Source organism: Martes martes (assembly GCF_963455335.1).
Source record: "Martes martes genome assembly, chromosome: 6".
Lineage (NCBI taxonomy): Eukaryota > Metazoa > Chordata > Mammalia > Carnivora > Mustelidae > Martes > Martes martes.
The window spans coordinates 120,013,550-120,038,162 of NC_137893.1; the positions used below are offsets into that span (position 1 = coordinate 120,013,550).

Below are 24,613 nucleotides of genomic sequence, written 5' to 3' on the forward strand. Positions count from 1 at the left end.
ATGTGTCCCGCAGAACTGGGGTCTTCCTCCTGGGTTGGAACCCCGGAACTTGGGCAAGCCAGAGCTTGGGCTTTTTGTACGAGTTTGGGCCTTTTCCAGTCAGTAACCCTCACTGTGGCCCAAGGAGGGGAACTAGATAACAGTCCTCCCACTACCAGTGTTTTTTACATCCTCTACCTCGGGGTGTGTACACTCAAGCAGGGCGAAGCTGTGTCTGGCAGCGGGGACAGAGGCTGAGGGCAGTTCCACACCCAGATACAAGGTCCCACGTGACTCAAGTGAGGCAAGGTGAGAGGCTGGGAGTTGCCTAGAGGAGGGGCGGGAGGTGAAGGTACAGGATGCCTGTAGGTTTAGGAGAAGAGTTACTGAGAAAGAGGTGGAAACCAAGGAGAGGAGTGATGGAATGAATGATCCTGGTAAAGGGATAATGGAAGTATGGGGAAGAGGAGATCAGGGGCTGAAGAGGGAAGAGATACAGGACTACACAATTAAGGAGGCATGCTCCTCCCAGAGTAATCTAGCGTTCTTTCTTTCTTTTTTCTTTTTTTTTAAAGCAACCTAATGCCCAGTTTCTATTGGAAAAGATGCGCCTAGATTCTATGTTGGGGAGAGGGGCTGTCTCAGCTTCAGTGACTAAGGAGACGGATAGGAAGGAACTAGAAAAGCAAAAGTACTGAGGCTAAATAAAGAGTGTGGGAGGACAGGGGCAGGGCGAGGGCCTGAGGTATCCCTTCTCTTTAAAGACCTGAGAGAGGGTTGAAGGAGGGAGCTGGACTGAGGGGAGATAGGGGAAGGGGGGAGGAGGGCAAAAGTCAAAGAGACCAGCCAGAGGAGGGCCAGGGAGATGGAGCCCTGGAGAGAAGACGACGGGTGGAGAACTCTGACTGGTATATAGTAGGTGCTTGAAAATACCTGGAGTTGAATGGGGGGACAAGAAAGAGGTTTTTGGAGAACAGTTGGAGTTGGAGGGAATAAACAGCGGATAAGGGAGTTAAGGAGAATGAAAGAAACCAAGTGAAATTTCCAGGAAGAGGAGAGCTGATGAAGAAGGAATGGGCCAAAGAAGGAATACAGCACCAAGGGACACACAAGCCATATGTGCTGAAAGGGAGTTGGAGGAAAAAAAGATGCAGCTGGAGCCAGAGAGAAGGCCAGAGACGGAGGCCGAGCCCAGCCGAGCTATCGCGGGGCGGAGCTACCAAGAGGAGACTGGTCGATGCGGGGAGGAGATGCCTGGGTCCCTGGGAGGCGATTGGCAAAACGGGCCGCCCATCACCGCCCCCTACTTCCTGGCCAGCCCCGGAAACCAGCAGGCGTTGGGGAGGGGTGGGGGGGATAGCGGCAACAGCAGCCCCAGCCCTCAGAGAGACAGCAGGAAGGGAGGGAGGGAGGGAGCTGGGGGGACAACCCCCCCACCATTCCTACCGCAATGGGCCCAGCCTCCCACTCTCACCTCCCCTCCATCGGCCGGGGCTAGGACACCCCCAAATCCTGTGGCCCCCTTGGCACCGACACCCCGACCGAGGCAGAGACACAGCCACCCGCCACCACCGCTGCCGCAGCCTGGCTGGGGAGGGGGCCAGCCCCCCGGGCCCCCCACCCCACTGAGGTGGGGGCGGGAAAGGGATGGGAGGAAGCGGGAGGAGGGTGCTGAGAGGGACTTGGAGGAGGGGATGGGGGAGAGATTGGGTCTGGGAGGCGGACTGGGGAGAGGGTTGCTGGGAAAAGGAGAGGGGCCCTGAGAGGGAGGAGACCCGGTGACCCTGTGAATCTGGGATGGGGATGTGGATAGAGAGTCCTGAAGAGGGAATTCCTGACACCTTCCCCAATTCCTTTTCCTGCCCTTTGGCCCCACGTGACTCTTAGGGGGCTGTGGTCTGGAGAAGGTGGTTTATTGCCCTCCTTCCCCCAGCAGAATTTGCTTCCTAGGAATGCCCTCAGACACCTCTGTTTCCATCTAGGCACAGGACTTTCTCAGTGGCCATCCACACTGGGCTAGATCCTTACTGACACACAGATGCTTTGTGGGGGGCCATGTTTTCTACATTGAGTCTGTGCCTTTGACATGTTTAATGGCTTATGTGCGGCTAGCTTCTCCCTATGCTATCCATGGTTTGTGGAGAAACGATGTGTTATTTTCCATCAGAATTGCCCATTCTCTTCTCTTATGTCCATGTCTCATGTCCAGTCTTGACATTGTTCAGGTGTGTGAGTTTTTGTATATTGCATCCATTATGTGGTTTCATGTTTCTTGCACATTTTATGCTTTTGCATGTTTACTTCTGCATGTAAAGATCAAGCCTTGTTTTGGTTCATATCTCGTATATTATGTCCATGATGCTGTCGTATGCGATAGTCCTCATGTGTGGGATCCTGTGGTTTAGTTGACTAGTGTACACTCCTGTTGTGATTGGGTTGACCTGTTTGCTGCATGTGTTTTCCTAGTCAGAGTACACACGACATCTATGCGTGATCCTTTACATATTTATCATATTTACGCTGATGTGACATGTCCACAGCATCTGTGCTTCTGGTTATACATACTACATAAATTTCATAATTTTATTGGCAGTATATTTTTGTGAGTCATATATATGCACATTAACCCATGGTGCTTATTAATCCTTGGACATTTCTGCTCCGGTCACTTAATGTCATGTATTAGAGAAAAAGGCGACAAGCCTACATGTCCCCAGAAAACCATCCCCAAATGCCTTACCTTGCTGACCTTCCTGGCCTGTGTCTCTTCACATACATTCTCTCTCCAGTGGCTGTGGACAGCCTGTCTTCATGGAGCTCAGTGCATCCCACGGGGTCAGCCCTGCTGTGCACATTATCTGTTCCCCACTCTTTTTGCACAGTTGGCATCTTTTTGATGACGGCAGCATCTCTCCCCTGTGGCATGTTAATCCTCATGCTGTATGTTTCTCTTCTATATGAGATGGGACGCTCCATCTTGATTGTTGGTACTTTCCCTTCAATGTGATGGTGTATTGTATGTGCATATTTCAGAGTAGGTTACGGTTAGGCTTCTTATGTTCATTGTTTTCTTGGTGACTTATCTTTTCACAGTTAATAGTTCTCGAGAGTGTGGCTATCTGATTCCTGATCATCTCTGTCATTAATTATGGCTGTGTGGGTGTGCACTCAGCCTTATAATCTGTTGCACAGATGTTTATTGAGCCACCTCTCTGCCTCCTTCTGTCTGGGGTATTGGGAGTGCCTACCCTCAAGCTGCTTACAGACTGGGAAAGGAATGAAATGCCAGTGAGCAGTTAACATACACAGTGGTGTCAAAAATCAGTGGTTGTCAGACGTGTGTGCACACCAGACTCACGTGGAGGGCTTGTTAAAATACAGATTGTTGGGCCCAAGGCCCAGAATTTCTGATTCGGCAGATCTGGTATGAGGTCCAAAAATACGCGTCTCTACACTTTGAGATCCAGTGATCAAGATAAAAGTGTGATGAAAACTTAGGCCAGGTGGGGTTCAAGAAGGCTTCCAAAGTGTGATGCTGAGCTGTGTGAGGCAAGCAAAGGGGCGGAAGGGCATTTCAGCCAAGGGAACAGCCTGTTCACAGCACAGAAGCATGAAGGATTGTGGTGTGTCTGAGGAACTGGAGTTGGAGTGAAAAAGGCTTTTGTGGGGGTGTGGCCGAAGATGGAAAGAGAAGTCAACTTGCCTAAAGGGCCTATAAACAAGACAGGGAAATGCTCAGATTTGTGTCACAGAAGGATCTCTGATTGCCATGTGGATGACAAATTGGAAAAGCAGAGTTAGGATCTCATTGCGAATACTCCACGGGAGAAATGCTGGTCCAGACTTAACAGGGGCAGTGGGATAGAACAGCTCAGAGCCTACAGCTGTAGAGTTGTTAGATTTTCCTGTTTCTCTAGGGCCTATTAGCCTTCACTGGTTGGCAATGGACTTACCTTGAACATAGACCTTCTTGTCATTGGAAGGGAGTGCCTGTAGTCTTGCTGGGAGTGACAGGTAACACCATTTCGTGATTTCTGACCCTGCCCCCAACAGTGGGGCAGAGTGGAGGAAGGAGGAAGAGCCTAGAAGGCAGGTTCTGTGTGCCTGCCTACACCTCTTCCTCCTGAACTCTGTCCTCTCCCAGAGAAGGTGATATGATGTGTCTTTTACTCTCTGCCCTCCTTTTTTTTTTCCCCACTTGGCCCCGCCTTAAATATTGTATCTGCCTGACCAGGTTGCCTGCAGTGTCCCAGGAAGAGGAGGGGGGAAGGGGGCAGAAGGATTTGTCTGCCTGCCTGTGGAGGGAGGATTGATAGATGGTAGCTACTCCTGGTATGTCCATGGGTTTATCTGGGAATGGGAAGGGGGAATGGGGGTGGCTGCCTTAGCGGAGAGGGGATTTTCTAGTTATGCATTTACTACATTCCTTCATCTGTTACTGGGCGTGACTTGAAGTTAGCCTTCTGGTGTGAGCGGGTCAGTCTTTGTGTTTGCATTAGTGACAGAGCCTTTATGCTTGCCAGTGCGCTCTTGAGAATGTCTGTGGGTGTTTTGTCCCTTAACCATATCTGCTGTGTGTACACCTATGTGTGTACATACAGGCAGCAGCGTAACTGTGTTGGGAATACAAGCTGCTTGGGTTTAAACTAGGAAGTGCTTCTTAGGAGCCATATCATCTCAGGTAAGTTATTTAACCTCTCCTATAAAATGTAAATTGTGTGGTTCATATTTAAGGGTTTAACGTAGTCTGTAGTTCAGCGCTAATCCAACAGAGAAATACAAGGCAAGCCACCTGTAATTTTTAATTTTCTGGTAGATACATGAAGAAAGGGAAAAAGTAACAAGGTGAATTTAATTTTAATAGTATGTTCTATTGAACCCAGTATTCTGAAAGGTTAAAATTTCAAAGTGTAATCACTACAAAAGATTATTATGGGATCTTTTACATTCTGATTTTTATTCAAAGTCTTTGAAATCTAATGTATATTTTACACTTCCAGCATATCTCAGTTCAAACGAGGCCATTTCAAGTGCTCAGCAGCCATATGTGGCTGGTGGCTACCCTATCAGTTAGTCCTAAAACCTTACCAACTATAGGTATTAGTTATTGCTGTTATTAATGTCCTCTTATCATATATCTGAGTTGTGGATGTCCGTGTTTCATGTCTCTTGTCCTTGTGAATATTTCTGGAGCCTTCCAGGAGAGGGGTGGGAGAGCAGTCTTGAGCTCCTGTCCTCCCCACCCCCATCGTAGAGTGGCTTCCCTGGGCAGGTTTTGATTGGAGCCCTGACCCCATCCTATGTCTCTGGCCTTTGTCCTCATAGCTCCCCAAACCCTGCCTTCTGTGCCCTACACGCCCCACTCCCCTCCAGGACCAGGCCCACTGTCCCTTGCCCTGTCCCCTGCAGGTGGCCAGAATGGAGCTGTGGCCAGGGGTATGGACTGTGCTGCTGCTGCTGCTCCTGCTGCTGCTCTTCCTGCTGCCCGCCCTGTGGTTTTGCAGCCCCAGTGCCAAATACTTCTTCAAGATGGCCTTCTACAATGGCTGGATCCTCTTCCTGGCTGTGCTCGCCATCCCTGTGTGTGCTGTGCGAGGACGCAACGTCGAGAACATGAAGTGAGGGCCAGGGGATTTTGGGTGATGGGAGAACCTAAGAGTCAGAAGTGAGCAGTGGATGGGGAGGATGTTGGGTGTGTAGGGAAAGCAGAGAGCGCCCAGGGACAGGGAAGGGGAGAAGACTGCAAAGATGCCCTGAAAGACAGTGGGTGGGATGGGGGAACTGAGGCATGTAGACGGGTATTGGTGGTTCCTGCTAGAACCCCTTGCCATGACCCCACAGGATCTTGCGCCTGATGCTGCTCCACATCAAATACCTGTATGGGATCCGAGTGGAGGTGCGTGGGGCTCACCACTTCCCTCCCTCACAGCCCTACGTCGTGGTCTCCAACCACCAGAGCTCACTCGACCTGCTTGGTGAGATCCTTCTCAGGGCACACCTCCCCCAGCCATGCCCTTCCTCCTTCCCCAGAATCTCCTCCTCTAGGGGTCCTCACCTCCCCTGCATCTGAACTTTGCCCCCTGGCTCCCTTCTCCCCTTCCCTACACAAACAGGCTAATATATGTTTAATCACCTCTTCCTCCACTCAGGTCTTCCTGGCCCCTCCCCTCAGTCTCCTTTTCCCTTTATCTCCAGTCCTTAGTAGCCGAGACCTGTTTTCCATGACACTTCGCCTCCTTTGGCATTCACCCTTCACCTTTTGCCCTAGGGATGATGGAGGTACTGCCAGGCCGCTGTGTGCCCATTGCCAAGCGTGAGCTGCTGTGGGCTGGCTCTGCTGGGCTGGCATGCTGGCTGGCAGGAGTCATCTTCATTGACCGGAAGCGCACGGGGGATGCCATCAGTGTCATGTCTGAAGTCGCCCAGACCCTGCTCACCCAGGATGTGAGTCCCCCTGTGGAAAAGGAGGGCCGGGGGCATTGTGGAGCAGAGCAGTTGTAAATAAGCTCCCAGGAGGCCTCAGAGGTCCCATTACAGCATCACAACCATATTCTGACCCCTCTGTGTATGTCTTCTTGACCCTCGATCTTCCCCAGGTGCGTGTCTGGGTTTTTCCTGAGGGCACAAGAAACCACAATGGCTCCATGCTGCCCTTCAAACGTGGCGCCTTCCACCTTGCAGTACAAGCCCAGGTAATTACTACTTCCCCTTCTTCTATGGAGCCCCCAGCTTCCAACGTCCCTTTCTTTCTTGGCAGAGGCTTGTCATGGGGCCTTGAAAGGAACTGTGGACTGTCTGCTTTTCCCTTCCCCCAGGTTCCCATTGTCCCCATAGTCATGTCCTCCTATCAAGACTTCTATTGCAAGAAGGAGCGCCGCTTCACTTCGGGTGAGGGCCCTGAGTAGATGTGGGGCTGGGGTTGGCCAGAAAGGCCATGGATGAGAGAGGCTAGAAGGGTGTCCCCACCAGGGAGGAAGATGGGTTGGTGTCAGAACTGAGATGTCCAAAGGATCATCCAGTGTGACCACACATCAACCAATAAATATTTATTAAGCACCCACCATACCCCACTATGTGGGTAACGCTTGGTCCCTCCAAGAGGGGCTGTTACTGTCCAGTGGGAGAAATAGGCCTGTGTGTGCAAGGCTGTAATAACATTTGGCAGTAAAGGCTAAATTGAGACAGTGGGGGCTGAAAGGGTGCTCTTGAGGCGTCTGGACCTCGGCGGGTGGAGAAGGCTTTGTGCAGGAGGGTCTCAGAGCACGAAGTAGCTGGCAAGCAGAGGGGCAGTTGTCCAGGGTAGGGAGAACTGAACTGAAAAGTTGGGGAGGGAGTAGCAGGAGAGCTCAGAAACTGTGCCCCACCTGTGGGCAAAGGCCTAGGTAGACAGGCCATGATGGTGCTCACCCCCTCCCAGGGCGATGTCAGGTACGGGTGCTGCCCCCAGTGCCCACAGAAGGGCTGACACCAGATGACGTCCCAGCTCTGGCTGACAGAGTCCGACACTCCATGCTCACCGTTTTCCGGGAAATCTCCACTGATGGCCGGGGCGGTGGTGACTATCTGAAGAAGTCTGGAGGGGTGGGCGAGGCCCGGCTCTGAACTCCCCTCCCACCTACCCCCACCTTCCTCCCACACCTACCAGTCCAGTGCGCCCTGAAGCAGGGCCAAGCCCTCTTCCTTGTTTCTCCTCTCCCCACTGTTCCCCTCTTTGGAATCTTCAACTTCTGAAGTGAATGTGGATACAGCACCACTCCTTGCCCCTTCCCAGCTCCCCCCTCCCATAGACTCTCTTGCCTTGGTGCAATCTACACTCTGACCCCCCACCCACCTCCTGTGCCATTTTGTCTGTGGGACGGTTGCCTCCCCCTCATCTCCAGTGGCTCACCTACACGAGGGTGGGAACACGCCATCCTTTCCCCAGTGGCATTTTTTCCTTTGTGATCTTCTCTCCCTCTCCACCCCACATTGGCCAGTGGACTCATCCATTCCGTGGAACAATACCCTCCCACAAGTCCACGGATTCAGTGGACTTCTCCATTTGTGTGGACTCCTCACACTGTGGCTGGAAGCAATGCCTGGAACATTCCTGGCTTATCCTGGGAACACTCTTCAGCACCCTCACACTCCCTCCCATGGAGCCTCCTGTCAGTGGAGGCTGGAATCTTCTCACACAGAGGCCTCATCCTGCCCACACCCAGGTGCCCAGGGGTGAGCCTACTCCTAGATGCCAGTTTAGTCTCCACATTTCTGCTTCCCCCTGTCCCTGTGGTATGGTTCTCCAGTGGTCCTGGCCCCAATCCAGCCCCCTGCAGCCCTGCTGTACCATTCTAACCACACACAAGGGAAGAGGCAGACATCAGGTGCTGCATTCACTTCTGCTCCCTGGGGAGTTGGGGAAAGGAACTGAACCCTGGCTGGAGGGGCTGGGAGGGCTTTTAATTTATTTCTCTTTCTTTTGAGGCTTCCCCTCTCTGAGCCAGTTTTCATTTCCTCCCTGTGGCATTAACCACTCCTGCCTCCCACCCCAGACCTGTGCCCACAAACTGGGGAGGTGGGCTGGGAGCAAAAGGAGAGGGTGGGACCCAGTTTTGCGTGGCTGGTTTTTATTAATTATCTGGATAACAGCAAGAAACCGAGAATAAAGACTGAGAGAGAGAGAGAGATCTGGGCACTTACTGGCTGCATTTTTGAAGGCATTAAAATGGTTCTCACCCAAGCAACCTTACTCCAGCCAGAAGACTCAGGTGGGCCCAAGGCACCCATCATCCCCCACTTCCTCAGCTCTGGAAGTTTCCATCACTCACTGCTCCTTAGTGGCAGATAAACTTATCTTCACTTCCCCACCTGGCCATCCCAGATGATTAGTGGGGCCCATTTCTGTATAAATTAGGGGACCCGGGCTCTGGAGAGGTTCCTTTTCGGCCGACTGAGGCCTGGGCCCAGGCTGTTGTCCTCACAGGAGCCTGGTGAATGACAAGGAAGCAAGCAGATACATTGGCTACAGACTTCTGGAGCTGCCAGGGCACTGGAGAGACTCTCACCTAACAATAAGTCATTTGGGGACAGGGTACCAGAAAGGGTAAAGTATGGCTATCTAGGGACAGTGTGGGGAGACTTAAGTGTTGGGGAAGGGCTTGGAGAAGAGAGAAAGGTGAACTACAGAAAGGTGTCTGGGACAGCTGGGGGCAGCTACTGGGTAATGGGGGTTCAAGCAGAGAGGAGCAGGAGGACTCACAGGCGCCCAGCCTCTCCTCCAGCAGCAGCACCTGGTCACTCAGAGACTCTATCCTGTCGCTGCGGCCCCATAGCTCTGCCACCTTTTCCGGCTGTAGCTCTTCAGGGGGCATGGGCAGCACAGCCCGAACCCAGGCCCCGGCCTGACCAGCCCACTACAAAGGAAGGGACACCTCAAGTGTTGGGGGCAGGGTGGGGCGCACCCTGCTGGGAGGACCTGGCCCACACCACCACTCACCTGCTCCAGCCGCTCCAGGCGCCCTCGCAGCTCCCGAATCTCCTGCCTCAAGTCACGCTTGTCATGTTTAGCTTCCCGAACTGAAAATAAACAGTGTCACCTACAGCCCAGTTGAGCCTGGGCCCTTGCTGCCACCTGTATTCCCACTCACCCGCCACGCTGAGGATGCTGGCACCGGTTGGCGGCTCCAGGACACCCTCTGTGCAGGTGCGCCCGTCCTGGCCCAGCACCAGACCTTGGGGACAGCCGCAGGTGAAGCTGCCTGCCGTGTTGACACAGTGGTGCGAGCAGAGAGTGACGCCAGTCCTACATTCATCCACGTCTAGTTAAGGGAAAGAGAGGGCTAAAGGGTGGGGGCAAGCTGGCGCCTTGAGGGTGGTGAGGTCCTGACACCACGGGGGGTGGGGGGGTGGGGAGGGACCACTCACCCACATGACAGTGCTTCCCACCCCAACCTGGGGCGCACTCGCACTGCTCTGGCCTGATGCAGATACCTCGGTTCAGACAGGGCTTGGCGCAGATGGCTGTGGGTGCAGAAGGGCGGTTCAGAACAGGGCAGCCCGCCTATCCAGCCCCCAGCTCGCCCCATCCCCAGGCCAGGGAATACCCAGTCTCACCTTCGTCACAGGTGAGCGCCCCTGGATGTCGCTTCTTCCAGCCCTGGCAGCACACAACGTGGGTCTGCTGCACCTCTCTCCTCACCTCCCTCCACGCCACTTGGTATATGGTCCTAGAACACAGGCCAGGCTCTGAACATTGGTTTATGGGCTCTGGTCTGGGTTCCTGAAGTTCCTGAAAGACTGGCAGGGTCCAGGCTCCCCAGCCCTCACCTGTAGGTGCTGCAAATGCGCCGTCCATTGCACACAGTCAGGTAGGGCTTATACACTGGCTGGCTGTAGGACTCATTGTAGTGGAGGGGGACCACCAGCATCTGCTTGGAGCAGACCCCCTGACTGCACCCAGGCCAGAGAAGGTGAGAGATACTGAGTGGGCCAGGCCCTGGGGGCCAGGAATCCCACTCCCCTCAAGGCTCCACTGAGGCCCCGCCCTCCTTCTAGAGGACAGCCTCACCCCCCGCCCCCCCATTCTAAACTTCATTGTTTTGCCCCCTGTTGAAGTGCCACCCCCCCCGTTGAAGTGCCACCCCCCGTAAGTGCCACTCGCAGCAGGTTTCCTGAAGACCTCACACCTGCCCTGTGCCCTCTCTCATCACCTCTCTTTGAGGGATCCGCCCTTGGCCCCCTGGGCTGACATCAGTAGCAGGAGGAATGACAGTCCGCCGAAGACAGTGTACAGCTCATTCCTGGACCCCATGGTTCTCCTTGACTCCAAACTCTGCAGGCTGCGGGCAAGAAGAGGTTAATGGGGGCACTTTCCCTCTCCTATAAGCGCTCCAGCTCCAGCCCCTCCGAGAGCCGACTGCGGGTGCCCTCTAAGGGAGTCAGCACGTCCATCTGTACATTCTTGCACTAGCCATCAGGATTGTCACTTTTAACATGACCCCTTTGTTCAGCACACCTGGTCCCCGCAGCATCATGCAAGGGCACACCCCGACACACTCCCTCCACCCCCCTCTACACTACAGTTAACTCTCCCTGAGGACCCTCCTATCTGTAACAGGCTCTCTTGTACATTTTTTATCTTCGAAGCCTCAGATAGGCACCATTACATCCTCTCACACTCTGCACCCAAAACCATGCACCTAGAAATTGCACCTTAAATACATCCCTACTACCTCCCATACCAACACCCCTCACACAACACTCCCCAACTCACACTCATTCTAAGGCTATTCCCCATTACGGTCTCCCCACCTGTCTTTCCCACTCTCCGGGAGACTTCAAGCAGACCAGCCTCAGCAGCAGCAGCTCAGACTGGTGGGCGGGTTGGGCAGGCTGGGAAGGAGAGGAGGGGCCAGGCCAGACAGAATCCTCCCATTCTTGCCCCCTCCCACAAGCCTTCAGAGTTCCTGCTTGATCTGCTCAGTGGTGTCCAAGTCCCACTACCCTCACCACCCCCCAGCAAAGGGCCCCCTAGAAGTAAATTTCCAACCCTCTGAGACCTTATTTCTGGACTTCCCAAATCAGCAGAGGGTACTGGCTCTGTACCGCCACCAGTACCTCTGGTCCTTGCCACATCCTTCAACCCAACACAGACTTGGGGAGAACTGGGGGGGCAGGGAGAGAGAACTGGCAGAGAAAAGCAGGGTCAAGTCATGGGAGAAGAGGCAAGAACAGCTGAAGAAAGAAAGGAGGGCAAGTCATTACAAAAGGCCAAAGGGGGGTGGGCAGCCCAGGGCACTAAGGGGAAATTGCCCCCCGTTTCTTGATGACATTTGTTAGGGCCTGGGGGGCGTCAGAGTTGAGTCAGCCACCACCCCCCATGCAAGACTACACAGGGCCCTATTGTCTCCACCAAAATTCCTTCTTTCAAGGAAGAGGAGGCTCATTGTCCAGCCCCTCACCCAACTGTGGCCTACAAAGGTCGAAAAGGGGCGCAACGAATGCCCACCCTGACCCTTAGCCCCCTTGTCTAGCCTGGGGGTGGCAAGCGCATTCCACCCATGAGGCTGGGGCACAAACCACTGGAGCTCTGGGCTCAGCCCCCCAAGCTTAGGCTGGGACAGGAAGAGAATTGTCCTCTGCAGGAAAGAACCCACAGAGAATCAGGAACCCACACAGAATGGGCATTTAGAGAGCGGAAACACCAAGGGGGTCCCACCCCAGACCAGGCATCCGGGCACCCAGACTTCAGGCTCTCCATCCCCACCCTCCTTGGGGAGCCAGGTCCCCCTTACCTGGAAATGAGCCAAGCCACACTGAGGAAATGGAACTTTATTTCCATTAATACAGGGTTAACACCCATTCAATGGTAGCTAAAAGAGGGGCTGGGGCCTCAAAGAAACTAGGCTCCCAGGGGGTACCCCAACACTGAACGTAGGGACTGGGGGATCCCCAAACCTGAGATGGGCCTCACAGGCCATAGATATTCCCCAACACTGACATTTCAAGAATGGAACTGTCCCCATAGGGGAGCCTCAGAACCCCACTCTCATGGGTAGTCCTTCCTGGGAGTTGGGAGAGCTGAGGAAAAGGGAACATGGGGAGTAGAGAAGCTAAAAATGACCTGAGTGGCCTAGAAGGAGACCCCTGTAGCGGGCAGGGGCTGGGTTCTCCTTCGGTAACAGCCAGAGACGGAGGGTCGGCGGCAGCAGCAGCAACAGCAGGAGCAGCCACAAGTTAAAAACCTGGTTTCTCTCTTCCCAACCTTGGGCTTGGGAGGCTGAGAGAGCACGAAGCAAACCCCAGACATGAGTTGGGGGAACACCAGGATTTGTCATGTACAGAGAAGAGGAGGAAGGGGTCGTGGGAGCCCTGGTTGGTGCGGGCAGTGTGGGAACAATGGGGTGGTCCCAGGCACATCAGAGCCTGACATTCGCTTTCCAAGGCCACCGCTTGGTTTCTGGGCTGGGGAGTTCCCGGGGGATCTCTGAGGGCATCCTCAGGAGAGCCATGGTTCAATGCAGGTCTCATAAAGGGTACGGTTGGAGTGCCAGGCCGTGTGGGCGATCCCAGCCATCGGACACCTTACTATGGCTCCCCGGGCCAAGAGTGTCTTCAACCCAAAAGAATCCCGCAGATAAACCTTCAAGGTGGGCAAAGGGTCACAGCAGACAGACAGATGAAGAAACAAAATGAGTTCCTGCTGGTGTCCTGGGTCCCCTCTCCCCACAGGGTGAACCCTTCCACGCTCAGGGGTCGGTGGCAGGGAGGGCTACAGACTGAGGTGGGACACAGCATGAAGAAAGGGGACAGAATCCCAGGGGGCTCACCGGTTGCTCCTCCATCTCCAAGACCGTCTCATTGGCATCATAGAAACCAAAGAAGCTACAAAGAGATTGAGGGTGGGCAGAGGAGAAGGTTATCAGGAGAGCTGGAGAAAATCAAGGTAGGCTAGGGGACTTCGGGAACTCATGGCAGCAAGACACTCAAAATACTTAACTGGGTATCATGTACCTCACGAGGTGATACACTGAAACTACGGCAAGGCTTCTGCAGAGTTCCATCAAAAATGCGTGACCTGAACCTACTCATGAGGAAACAGCCGACAAACCCTGAGGGGACATTCTACAAAATGGCTGGACCACACTCCTCAAAAATTTCGATGTCAGAGACAAAGACTGAGGAAGTAGTGCAAAAAAAAAAAAAAAAGAGAGAGAGACTAAAGAGCCATGCAAGTAAATGCAACTCATGATCCCAGGATGGATCTTGCAATGAATTTTTTTCCCCCTATAAGGACAACTGGAAAATACCTGAATCAGGTCTATAGAGTGGCCTAGCCATGTTAAGTTCCTGACTTTGATCACGGTATTGTGGCTACGTAACAAATGTCCTGTGCACAGCAGACAGACAGACAGACATACTGCAGTGTTAGGGATAAAGAGACCTCGTGTCTACAACCTACTCTCAAACAGTTCACAAACACACCTATACCCTGTATCTGTAGAGAGAACAGAGGAGGGCAGAAACATGGTAAAATGTTAACATTTAGAAAAACTAAGTGAAAAATATATTAAGATTGCTTTTGTAATACTTTGGTAACTTATTAAGTATGAAATTATTCCCAAATAAAAAGGATTAAAAGGTTTTAAGATTCTCAGAAGTAGTATTTAACTGGCATGGGCCGTGAATGGGCACTGGCCATGACAAACAAAGGCTAATAGCATTAAGTCCAATAGGCTACGGGAGCAAAGAGAGGCCACTCGCCTGGCTCTAGAGCACCAACAAAGGCTTCCCAGTGAGGACTCTCCCCTAGGGAAGGCTGTTCTCCAGGCAAATGAAGAGCAGGAGGCAAGGTACAGAAGTGAGGCCCAGCTGGGTGCTGGGGGGAGCTGGGAGGAGAGAGACCATGCTGAGCTGGGCTGGAGGCCGGGAGGCCATACATTTCACCAGGTGTAGGAGAGCAGCAGGGGCACACAGACCTGGGTTTGAACTCCAGCTCTGCTGCACACTCCCAAGTGTGTGTGGCTTAGCGTATTATTCTCTTTGTCCCATATAAGAATACTTCTTTTGCAGAGAGGAAGTGAAACCCCGTGGTTAAGTCAGATAGCCTGACTCCACAAGTTACTGACTCTATGAGGATTAAATAAGGTTTATTTGAGAAGTACTTGGAATAGTGCCTTGACATATAAGACATGCAATGTAATTGTGAGCTATTACTATCTTCACAGCATTGTGGAGGTAAAATGAGATAGAATAAACCCCATCCCATGGGAGTCCCATGACTCCTTCACTTAAAACCCTCCAAGGCCTTCCCACCTCACTCAAAATAAAAAGTCAAGGGCCGTGGTTGCCAAGAGCTGGCGTAGGGGGTGGGGGGAAGCAGGGATGGGGAGTTAATGTTTAATGGCTATGGAGTTACAGCTTGGAAAAAAAAAAAGTTTTAGAGATGGATGGTGGTGATGGTTACATAAGAATGTCAATGTGCTTAATGCCACTGAAGTGTACACTTAAAACGGTAACTTTTACGTTATGTATATTTTAGGGGAAAAAAAAGAATCAAGGCCTGACTGCCCTACAAAGGCTAAACATCACTGGATCCCTATTACCCCTTTCATCTCCTCTCCCGCCCTCCCCAACTCCCTGCACTCTAACCACACTGGCCTCCTTATTCCTCTCACCTGCCCCAGGACCTCTGTAGATGCTACTCCTTTCCCTGAGTCATTCCCCACCCCCCCAGATTGTTGCACAGCTCCTTCCTTCACTTCAAGTTTCTACTCAAATGGCAACTCTTCCAGGACCTGTCTGGCCATCATCTGACATAGGGTCCAGTTATCTTCTAACCCCTTCCCCTGCCTTGTCTTATTACCACCTGACATATATACTTACATTTATTATGTCTCCTACACTACCAGATCATAAGCTATGTAATAGCAGGGACTTCTCTTTTATTTACCCCTGCATCCCAATGGCCCAGAACAGTGCCTGGGCATACATACAGTGTTCAATAAATACCCATTAAGGACTAAAGTAGCTTAGGTGACATTTTAGATCACTCATGATGGTCTGCAACAGAGGCCCATACATAGCACGATGGAGCCACAGATTTTCCCGAGGTACAGGATGGAGGGGACGGGGCTGGAGTCTATTACGGAAGTCCAGGCATGTAAAACAGGTGGGAGGAAACATAAAATGGCATGGAACTATACACATCCTACCAATGACAATTTCCTGGTTTTGATACTGCGCTAGAGTTACATAGGATGCAATCATGGGGGGAACCGGGTGAAGGATACATACCCAGGACCTCTCTACACTATCTTTGCAGCTTTCCATGAATCTGCAATTATCTGAAAGCTAAAAGTTTTTACAAGGCAGGGGTTTAGGGATGGAGAGGAAGCAGAGTCTGGAGGACGTAGCAACTGGCTGGATACAAGGAGTTGAGGGATGATGATTCCCACGTTTTGGTCTCCAGTGACAGGATATGTGGAGGGTGGGACATACAGGCCCGAGACAAATATTATTGGGGATTGGGGGATGTCCTTAGCCAATCTTCAGGCCACACAGTCCCTTATTACCTAGACTGCCAGGGGGTAATAACACCATCATCGGGGCCCCCAATCAGCACCAGGCGGCCCACACGAAGAAAGTTCTTCCTCCATGCTGAAGAGTGGGAAGAAAAGAGCTTGCATCAGTCACAGGGGTCAGGCCCTGTTGGAGAGGCAAACACACGGGATCAGAGAGGCAGAAAACGGGACCCAGGTAGGAGCCTAGGGTCTCACCGGTGGCATTGGGATGATCTCTTTCCCCATTAATCAGGGCCAGGAAGCTGCTGGCATTGAGGTACAAGTCATCGTGGTGGGGGTCTAGGTGCAAACAGCAGTTAGAAAGACAGTCAGAGAAGCAGGGAAAAGAGGCAAGACCAGAGGCTGGAAGGCCGATCAGGGGACTACAATGATAGACAAGGTCACTACTAAGAGTAGCAATAATAATAATTGTGAACAAGAGAGCAAACACCTTTATCCAGCACCTAGGATGCCAGGTACTGTTCAAAGTATATTACGTATATTACATGTTAATTTCTTTAATCTTTACAACCCCCTACAGGGTAGATACTATATTATTGTTTTACAGATATGGAAAACAGTCACAACCAAATATTTACTATCTGGCCCTTTAGAGAAAAAGTTTACTGACCCCTGCCCCAGACTAACTCTGAAGCAGTAAGGTAATACACAGAAAGTGTTCTCAATAGTGCCTAGTCACACAGTTATCTTCAGCATCGCTGAAGTTATCTTCAGCATCACTGTCGGTTATGGTACAAGGGGGAGCAGCAGACCCTACCCCCCCAGGGTGCCCCTCCATGCAGACCCCAGTTTGGCATCCCCTATTCACCATGCCAGTAGTTGCAGATGGAGAATTCCTGGCCCCAGGGGCTATAGCAGATCCGGTAGAGGTTAGACCTCATGGAGGTAGGGAAGAGCCACTTCAAATAGTCTGTATCTGGCAAGAGAACAGCAGAGTCCAGTGGCCCCAAACTTCTGTGTCCCCAAAACTCAGGACCCTCTCTGGAGCTCACATCCCCACTCACCTCCATACTGTCCCATTTGTGGAGAGGAGAGAGAGATGAAAGAATCCACGTTGTGCTCCTCCATGACGGAGAGCAGTGCCCGGCACACCAGGCCCCCTGGAGGCAGAATGCCACATGAGGCTGGGACTTAGGGACAGCCAGGCCAACAGCCTCCCCACATGCCCCCGCTCCCAGCGTGTCCATAAGAGGACTGAAGTCCAGAGAAAGCAGGCACACCTTGTGGCAAAAAGTTATACATCGTCAAAGTAACAGAGCCGGAATTAGATTCTGGGTCTCCCAACTCTACCTGTAGGGTGCTTTTTACTCTCCCATTATCCCTTATGTCCAAGAACCATGGGTAATGGCAAAAGGGGGCAGCAGCACGCGGAGCCTCCCTCCCACTGAGGACACAGAGATAAGACCCAGGTGCTGAGGGAAGTCAGAAAAGTAGGGCTCAGGTACTAGGGCTCTGGCTAGGAACAACCAGGTTCAGAAAAGGGGACACCAGGAAGTGTCCCTCAGGTAAGGATCAAGCCTCAGATAGGGCTTAGAAGTTGGGAGGGGAAGGGTGCCTACCCTGCGAGTAGCAGATGAGATGCACCCCTTCAGGGGCCTCTGCCATGATGGGGGCCACAGCCTCTCCGAACCCTTGCACCTGTTCCCACAAGGGTCGCAAGCTCTCTCTTCCATCGAAGAGATCGAGCACTGTCACCACAGTCCCAGGGTGTGTCTGTGGGAAGGGGGCAATGCTGCAACAGGGGATGGACTATGAAGCCCCTCCACACCGCCCCCTGGCCAGCGTCCACATGCCTATGGCGCCCTGCAATGAGAACCAGGTATCTCATCCTCCGACTCTCCCAACGCCAGCACCAGCTCCTCTTGGAACTGAGCAGGCCCGGAAGCGCAGCTTTCAGTTCCCCATTCTCCTTCCCCCGTCACTACAGTCGCCTCTAACGCCCCACAACCGAGTGTCCCCTGCCAGACCTCGTTGATGTATTCCAGCAGGTGGCGGAAGCTGTATGAGCTGTCAAAGAGCCCGTGCACCACGATGACCGGTTTGTAGGAAGCGCGATGGGGCGCAGGGGCTGCTGGCAGCAGCAGCGGCGGCAGGAACGGCAACAGGAGCAGGATCCCCGCCGGGGGGAGCCGCAGCCCTCTGAGGCCCAGCATGCTCCCGCCTGAGAAGGGGGCGATGAGGGCCTGTGAGAGAGATGACAACACGCTCTCCCCTCGGAGCAGACGCCCGGCAATCAAGATCCCCCCCGACCGTGCTCACACTAGGTTCAGGTCACAAAATAGCCTACTTTGAACTTACTTCAGGACTGTAGGGAAACACACCCCCCTACACGCACCGACGCACACCCGAAACCCCGCCCCCAACTCAGCCGGGACTCAGTCCCTAGGCCCAGGATCCTCCTAATGCATCATGCCAGCCATGCACGACCCTGGCTTTTGCAAGAAAGACCCCTGAGCAGCAGCGCAGGCTCCTGGAGAATGCAAGCTCCCACCTGGCCTAGGTCCGTGAGCCTGGCTCCGCCTGCTGTTTACTTCTCCCTAGACTGGAACCCGCGGGGGGGGAGGGGAAGGGTGTAAGGACAGCGCGCGCAGGGGAATGACGGATGGGAGAGGGGAGGCTGCTAGGGGTCGCGCTTCGCCGTCACGTCCGGGGCTTTCCCTGGCAACCGTGCCGGCGTCCCCTGAAACGCAAGCCGGGACCGGAGGGGCAATGGAACATTCCACTGCATTCCGGGAGCGGGGGAGGAAGCAGGCAGACCGATCCATTTAGGCCCGTGGGGAGAGGAAGAAGCGGCAAACATATTCTGGGAATCTAGAGAAGGCCGGTCCAGGCCCTGCTGCACCAGCGAACCGAGGGTCCGATTTCCTGGCCTTGATTCGCCCCACTTCCCAATTCAGGCGTCCTGCTCCGCGGCGGAACATGAAGTTTTCCTTCCCCCAGGGTGGGGGTGCGGGAGAGGGCGCTGGGGAATAGACTGGGGAATAGACTGGGGAAAGGCAGTCCTCCGCATTTCGACCTACGCCGGATCCGGGCTGAAGCCAGCCCAGGCGGACGCCCTCCCCACCCCTACCCGCCAGCCGCCGGCCCCAGGTCAGCGCCTTACAACTCTTCATTATGAAGTGCGTGTAATGCCCTTGTCTCCAGGGACGCGAAGAGTCCTCGAGGCCCCTCGAGCTAAAAGTGCTGCCTGGCCCAGTTTCTCCCGGCCTACTCTACTCCGCTCCCGGTACACGACCCACCTCCAAGGGGCGGAGGGCCCCTGGGGCAGCGCTGACTCACGCTCGCGTGGCTTCCACCAGTCTTTCAACTTGAGGGACCCCCTACAATCTGCCCTTGGCTGGGAGCTCTTGGCGGCTTGCGACGCAGACCCTCGCACCGCATCCGGACTTCCGCGCTCCAGGTGTCCCGCACCTCGGCCCGCGACCCCTTCCCGATACCTAGGTGGGCTTTTATTTAGCATTTAAAAGCGTTCCCCTTGTGGAAAAAGGATTTCGAAGCTTGTCTGAGTCCCTCCCTCTAGTCACAAGGTCTTTGCAAGTCTAAAGTTTCTCAATAAAACTGATGTGTGCCGAGAGGTGTGTGATGTGAGGACGGGGTGGCGGTAGGGGGTCAGGAGCTCACGCGAACGCGAAACCAGAACGACCAGTTCGGGGCCGTGACCTAAATGTCAGGAGCCTGGGACTGGTCCAAGCGAGGGCTTCAGCTCTGTAGCCTCGGCTTGGACGCGGAGGGGAAGGACACAGCCGGAGAAGGCGACTGCCTGGTTGGGGGGGGGGGTGGAAATGGGGAATACTAATCTGAAGGTGGGGTGGAGGCAGGGGAGGGTTAATGATTCCCCGACTGTGCTTTGGAAATGGGGAATACTAATCTGAAGGTGGGGTGGAGGCAGGGGAGGGTTAATGATTCCCCGACTGTGCTTTTGCAAAAAGCCCAAGTCCTATAAATCCCGGTAGATTGCCTACCTTCACCTTCCCTCCCTGTGTAAACGCTCACAAGATACAATGAAGAAATAAAAGCCCACAATTACAGCTGTGCTCCAACCTCCCCCCGCCCCCCACCACACACACTCTTGTCGATTCAGGAGGTGGCTCTGCGTCTTGGCAGGGGTGGTGGGTGGGTGGGATCTGAACACTGATGTGCCCAGAAACTCTAAGAAGCCCAATTATCGAAGGGGGAAGGGGAGACCAAGCACATATTCCCAAAATGGAGTTGCCAGAAATGAGCCGATCCATCCCCTCCTCCCAAAGTGCTGAGCTCCTTCACTCCGGAGAAAAAGGTGTCTCTGCATCCCCCGAGCTTCCTCTCTGTCTGCCAACCCTCACCCCCCATCCAGCCACAGGCCCAACAACTGCTGAACCACTGTAGACCCAAGCCCCCCACTTTACCTGCAGTTCACCCCAGGCAATAACCCTGGGAACTCTTCAAGCCATTGCAGGTCTCAACTCTGCAATTCTCTCTCATACACAGTTACCTTCCCTAAAGTGGGGGAAAGTAGAGCTAAGGATTTGGAGGAAGATCCTGAGAACTTGTAGGGACTCTGAGGGAAGCTGAGGAAGGGGGGTCCCTGACTAGGGTGAACGAGATCCGGTGGGGACTGGGGTACTGAATCCACTGAGCACCTGCTCACTTCCTCCCACAATATAATCACTACAGCCAGTCTTAGAGGGGAAGACTCTAGAGAGTTCTCCCTCCCTCCTTCCTTCCCTTAGTCCCACCCGCCTTGCCTGGTCTTGCTTGCCTCCCTGTTTCCATGACAACTCCAAGGGAGCCCAAACTGGGGGCTTGAATGCCAGGGTGAGAGGAGGAGAGACGGAGTGAGGGTACCTCGGAAACTCTCCCCCTCCCTCTCCTCGGTCCCTTTAAGCTCCCCCCCCTCCCTGCTCTCCCTCCGCCCCCCGCCGCTGTCTTCATCTCTCCATCTCTGTGCCGCTGCCGGCTGCGCAATCTGCACACCGAGACTCCGACGCCAGCCAGGGACCCCACTCCCGCTACAGGGACCCTGTCCCAGTGAGACCACAGCCATGTCATCAGAAAAGTCAGGTAAAAAACAACAAAACCTGCCCTTTCCACCATCTCCAGACTCTTCCCCCCTACCATCCTTGGCCCCAACCCCCTACCTCCCTTACCCCTCCCTTGGGGGGGGTGATTCTGTTTCATTCCCCTTCTGTCCAGCTCTCAACCCCCCATCCCCCTTCTCCTTCTATATCCCTCCCTTCTCTTCCTTTCCTCCCTCCAAACTCAGCCTTGTCCCCTTGCCAACAACATGGAAAGGGGACAGGTTGAAAGGGTGAGGGAAGTAGAAGAGTGGCCTAGCATCAGCCAGGTACTGCAGGGACAGCAGCATTGGGAGTGACAGATGGACAGATGACACAGGCTTGCATGGGGACATCCAGTGGAGATATATAAAGATATGATCAGATGGAGGTTGTTAGGGGAGTAAAATCCAGAAGACCCTTCTTTATCTGCCTTAAAAGAGGTACTGGAATTCCCACAGAGGCTAGGGCACCCCTCCCCGGGGCAAGAAGGCAGAGTGGAGTATGTCCTCCTCCATGTGTTTATACAACTGTTGAATTAAGCACATGTTAACACTGTGTTGCATGTCTACACATGTGCACACACAGGACTAGCTTAGATGGGCAAGTCCAAGGCAGCCATAGCTTTGGTGGCAAGTGAAAGCTCTGGACACATTACTGAAGACAGAGAAGAGTGGAGGAGAGTTGCGACCTCAAAATCAGATTGAAAAAAAGAAGGGGGGGGGGCAGATGGCCTAGATCCAATCCCTTTCCTGCCCCAAGACCAAGAGATGCCTTCTCACCCATCTCCTCTGTCTCTCCCATTATCTTTCTCCATCCCTGGCCCTCTGTGTCTCCCCCTTATCCCCTTCCTTATCTCTTCTTTGCCTGTCTTGCCTCTGTCCCATACCCTCTCCTCTGCTCACCACCCCAAGGCCTCTCAGACTCAGTCCCTCATACCTCTCCACCACCCTATAATGCCCCCCAGCCCCCAGCCGAACCCCCCGCCCCACCCCCACAGGCAGCCCCCTCCTCTCACCACCACCACCACCACCACTACCACCAGTCCGGGACTGCCACCCTCCCGCGCTTAGGGGCAGGCGGCCTGGCTTCTTCCGCGGCCACTGGTCAGCGCGGTCCCTCATCTTCCGCCACTCTGCCGCGGCCACCACACCACGCCCCGCCCGGCCCGGCCGCCGGGGCGCCCCCACCCGGCTGCGCTACCTTGCCCCGCATGCCACCCGACCCTTACCTGCAGGAGACTCGCTTCGAGGGCCCACTGCCCCCGCCGCCGCCAGCCGCCGCCGCTCCGCCCCCGCCGGCGCCCTCTCATACTGCCCAGGCTCCGGGCTTCGTGGTGCCCACGCACACGGGGGCGGTAGGCACGCTGCCACTGGGCGGCTACGTAGCCCCTGGCTACCCCTTACAGCTGCAGCCTTGCACTGCCTATGTGCCGGTCTACCCGGTGGGCACGGTGAGTACAGGGTGGACAGGGGCCCGGGAGGAAGGGGTGGGGACACATTGCGGGGGTGGGGGTGGGGGCTGGTGGGATAGAGAAACAAGGCTAGGGTACCGGGCAGGTTCCTGGGACAAGGCCTAGAGAGAGGAGGGACTGAGGAAAGCCTTGGGAATGTGTGTGTGTGGTGCATGTGGGTTGCAGGTGGGGGCGGGGGGTGTCTGGCAGTCAGTTGGGGTCAGAGAACAGGGTCTGGGAAGGGGAACGGAGCACAGAAGTCCGGAGGAGGTTTGAAAGAGGGAAAGGAGAGAGGGGGAGAAGAAATGGAATCCAGGGACCAAGGAGGAGAAGGGAAAAGAAACCTGGAACTGACTGAGTAGGGAAGGCCAGGCAGATATTTGGGGAGAAGAAACAAGGCCTGGAGTGAGCCAAGACAGCACTGGTACGGCCATACCTTATGGGGAGGGAGTGTGGAGACCGCTAAGAACATAGAGCAACCACAGCAATGACGAAAAGAGAGGAACCTACAGGAATTTATGGGTGTCACGGAAGGGTAGTGGATGATAAGTTCTTTTGAGAATCAACGTCCAAGAATGGTGCTTTAAAAACCACTCTGCCAGATGCAGAATGTTGGTGGGCTGGGAGAGGATGGGAATGACGTCCTGTCCTCTTCCTGCAACCTTCCTTCCACAGCCCTATCCAGGCGGGACCCCGGGGGGGACAGGAGTAACCTCCACGCTCCCCCCGCCGCCCCAGGGCCCAGGGCTGGCCCTGCTGGAGCCGAGACGCCCGCCGCACGACTACATGCCCATCGCGGTGCTGACCACCATCTGCTGCTTCTGGCCTACGGGCATCATCGCCATCTTCAAGGCAGTGCAGGTGGAACGGGAGTCGAGGGCGGCGTCTGGGAAAGGCGGCCTCACTCGGGTTTTCCTATTCTAACGGAGTGCGGGATGTTCAGGGGAGCATCTCAGAAGGAACAGCGGCTCTGATCCTCTTCCTTCTGCCCTTCCCCCGCAGGTACGCACGGCCTTGGCCCGCGGAGACATGGTGTCTGCCGAGATCGCTTCACGCGAGGCCCGGAACTTCTCCTTCATCTCCCTGGCGGTGGGCATTGCAGCCATGGTGCTCTGTACTATCCTCACCGTAGTCATCATCATCGCCGCGCAGCACCACGAGAACTACTGGGATCCGTAAGGGCTCACCCGGCCCGGCCCCACCCCGCGCCCCTCAACTTCCCAAGCGCGTTCTGCAGCCACGCCGCGGATCCAGTGGGTGCCCCGCACACCTGCCTCTGGGGCCACCAAATTTCGATACAACCTAAACTCGGCCTCCACGGAACTTCTCGCCTTGAGGGCACGCTCCGAATCCAGTTCCTCAGGAACCCCGGGAAAAAACCCACCCCCAGAAATGCCACTTCCCGGGATCCCCGCCAGGTGCCCGGCCCTCAGTTGCTCCAGTCCCCCGCCTCGAAATGCAGCGCCCCCAGCCGAGCTCCCTCGGTCTCCGCTCCCCAGCCCGAGACAGGTCCCCAAAGCCCCGCCTCCTCTATAGGCTCCGCCCCGGCTCTGACAAAACCCCGCCTCCAGGTCGGCAGGCTCCGCCTTCTTATCCGTCCCCGCGGGGTGATTCAGTCCAGTGATTGGGTTGTGGCGCTAGGTCTCCCCCACCCCCAGACTGACAGACTCTTCCCCTTCTCCCGGCGCAGGGGCCTAGCCCGGGGTAGCCACGCCCCCACGCTCTCTCATCTTTTCGTAGTACGGTTTTGTCTCCTCCACCCCGGTCTCTTGCTATTTTCTTGCTAATCCCAGCTCCTCTACTTTTGGTATTTTTGGAATGAGATTTGGGAGGTTCACAGTTTAGGACCTCTCACCCCGGGATGACGAAAGTCCCCGGTCTCTGTAAATATTCCCTTCCACCTATCCCAACTAGTGGGCAGCTGGGCAAAAGGTAACCTAGGGTACGGACTTCCAACGTCCGGAGGAGCCAGTCTGCTCCCCGCTCCCCTCGGCAGTCCCCACCTTGTTCTGATTTGTGTGTGAGTGTGTGTGTGAATTTCTGAAAGAACATTAAAGAGACTAAGTGGATTTATCACCCGCAATTCC

The 24,613-nt window shown here is 54.5% G+C and overlaps 4 protein-coding genes across 27 annotated transcripts; 2 read left to right on the forward strand and 2 right to left on the reverse strand.

The window, feature by feature from the left end:
- The first annotated feature begins 187 nt into the window (after nucleotides 1-187).
- AGPAT1 (1-acylglycerol-3-phosphate O-acyltransferase 1) lies at nucleotides 188-8,652 on the forward strand. Of its 4 annotated transcripts, none has more exons than XM_080805833.1 (7): nucleotides 188-288; nucleotides 5,389-5,597; nucleotides 5,821-5,954; nucleotides 6,248-6,423; nucleotides 6,576-6,671; nucleotides 6,795-6,867; nucleotides 7,397-8,652. In XM_080805833.1, exons 2-7 carry the CDS (start codon nucleotides 5,398-5,400, stop codon nucleotides 7,579-7,581), a joined length of 864 nt encoding a protein of 287 aa, XP_080661959.1. In that variant the 5' UTR covers nucleotides 188-288; nucleotides 5,389-5,397; the 3' UTR covers nucleotides 7,582-8,652. The 4 variants fall into 4 exon arrangements, with proteins under 4 accessions (XP_080661959.1, XP_080661958.1, XP_080661960.1 ...); XM_080805832.1 differs by lacking the exon at nucleotides 188-288 and adding an exon at nucleotides 1,356-1,609; XM_080805834.1 differs by lacking the exon at nucleotides 188-288 and adding an exon at nucleotides 4,231-4,311.
- Nucleotides 8,572-12,445, reverse strand: EGFL8 (EGF like domain multiple 8). Of its 3 annotated transcripts, none has more exons than XM_080805829.1 (9): nucleotides 11,269-12,445; nucleotides 10,668-10,796; nucleotides 10,285-10,407; nucleotides 10,072-10,184; nucleotides 9,883-9,978; nucleotides 9,606-9,776; nucleotides 9,455-9,534; nucleotides 9,218-9,371; nucleotides 8,572-8,945 (listed from the first exon to the last, which is right to left on the reverse strand). In XM_080805829.1, the coding sequence occupies exons 2-9, from the start codon at nucleotides 10,766-10,768 to the stop codon at nucleotides 8,869-8,871; spliced, it is 915 nt and encodes a 304-aa protein (XP_080661955.1). In that variant the 5' UTR covers nucleotides 10,769-10,796; nucleotides 11,269-12,445; the 3' UTR covers nucleotides 8,572-8,868. The 3 variants fall into 3 exon arrangements, with proteins under 3 accessions (XP_080661955.1, XP_080661956.1, XP_080661957.1); XM_080805830.1 differs by having other exon boundaries at nucleotides 8,573-8,945; nucleotides 9,606-9,689; nucleotides 11,269-11,433; XM_080805831.1 differs by lacking the exon at nucleotides 9,218-9,371 and having other exon boundaries at nucleotides 8,573-8,945; nucleotides 11,269-11,721.
- Nucleotides 12,274-22,365, reverse strand: PPT2 (palmitoyl-protein thioesterase 2). Of its 19 annotated transcripts, none has more exons than XM_080805826.1 (10): nucleotides 19,280-19,410; nucleotides 18,532-18,582; nucleotides 18,008-18,201; nucleotides 17,600-17,753; nucleotides 17,045-17,140; nucleotides 16,849-16,956; nucleotides 16,236-16,319; nucleotides 16,032-16,116; nucleotides 13,287-13,341; nucleotides 12,274-12,736 (listed from the first exon to the last, which is right to left on the reverse strand). In XM_080805826.1, the coding sequence occupies exons 3-10, from the start codon at nucleotides 18,191-18,193 to the stop codon at nucleotides 12,590-12,592; spliced, it is 915 nt and encodes a 304-aa protein (XP_080661952.1). In that variant the 5' UTR covers nucleotides 18,194-18,201; nucleotides 18,532-18,582; nucleotides 19,280-19,410; the 3' UTR covers nucleotides 12,274-12,589. The 19 variants fall into 19 exon arrangements, with proteins under 19 accessions (XP_080661952.1, XP_080661946.1, XP_080661951.1 ...); XM_080805820.1 differs by lacking the exon at nucleotides 19,280-19,410 and adding an exon at nucleotides 19,144-19,277 and having other exon boundaries at nucleotides 12,274-13,099; nucleotides 17,600-17,678; XM_080805825.1 differs by lacking the exon at nucleotides 19,280-19,410 and adding an exon at nucleotides 19,144-19,265.
- PRRT1 (proline rich transmembrane protein 1) lies at nucleotides 20,244-24,613 on the forward strand (the record flags this gene model as incomplete). The annotated part of the gene is made up of 5 exons (XM_080805945.1): nucleotides 20,244-20,286; nucleotides 20,905-21,080; nucleotides 22,311-22,526; nucleotides 23,202-23,387; nucleotides 23,529-24,613. The coding sequence occupies 5 exons, from the start codon at nucleotides 20,244-20,246 to the stop codon at nucleotides 23,703-23,705; spliced, it is 798 nt and encodes a 265-aa protein (XP_080662071.1). The 3' UTR covers nucleotides 23,706-24,613.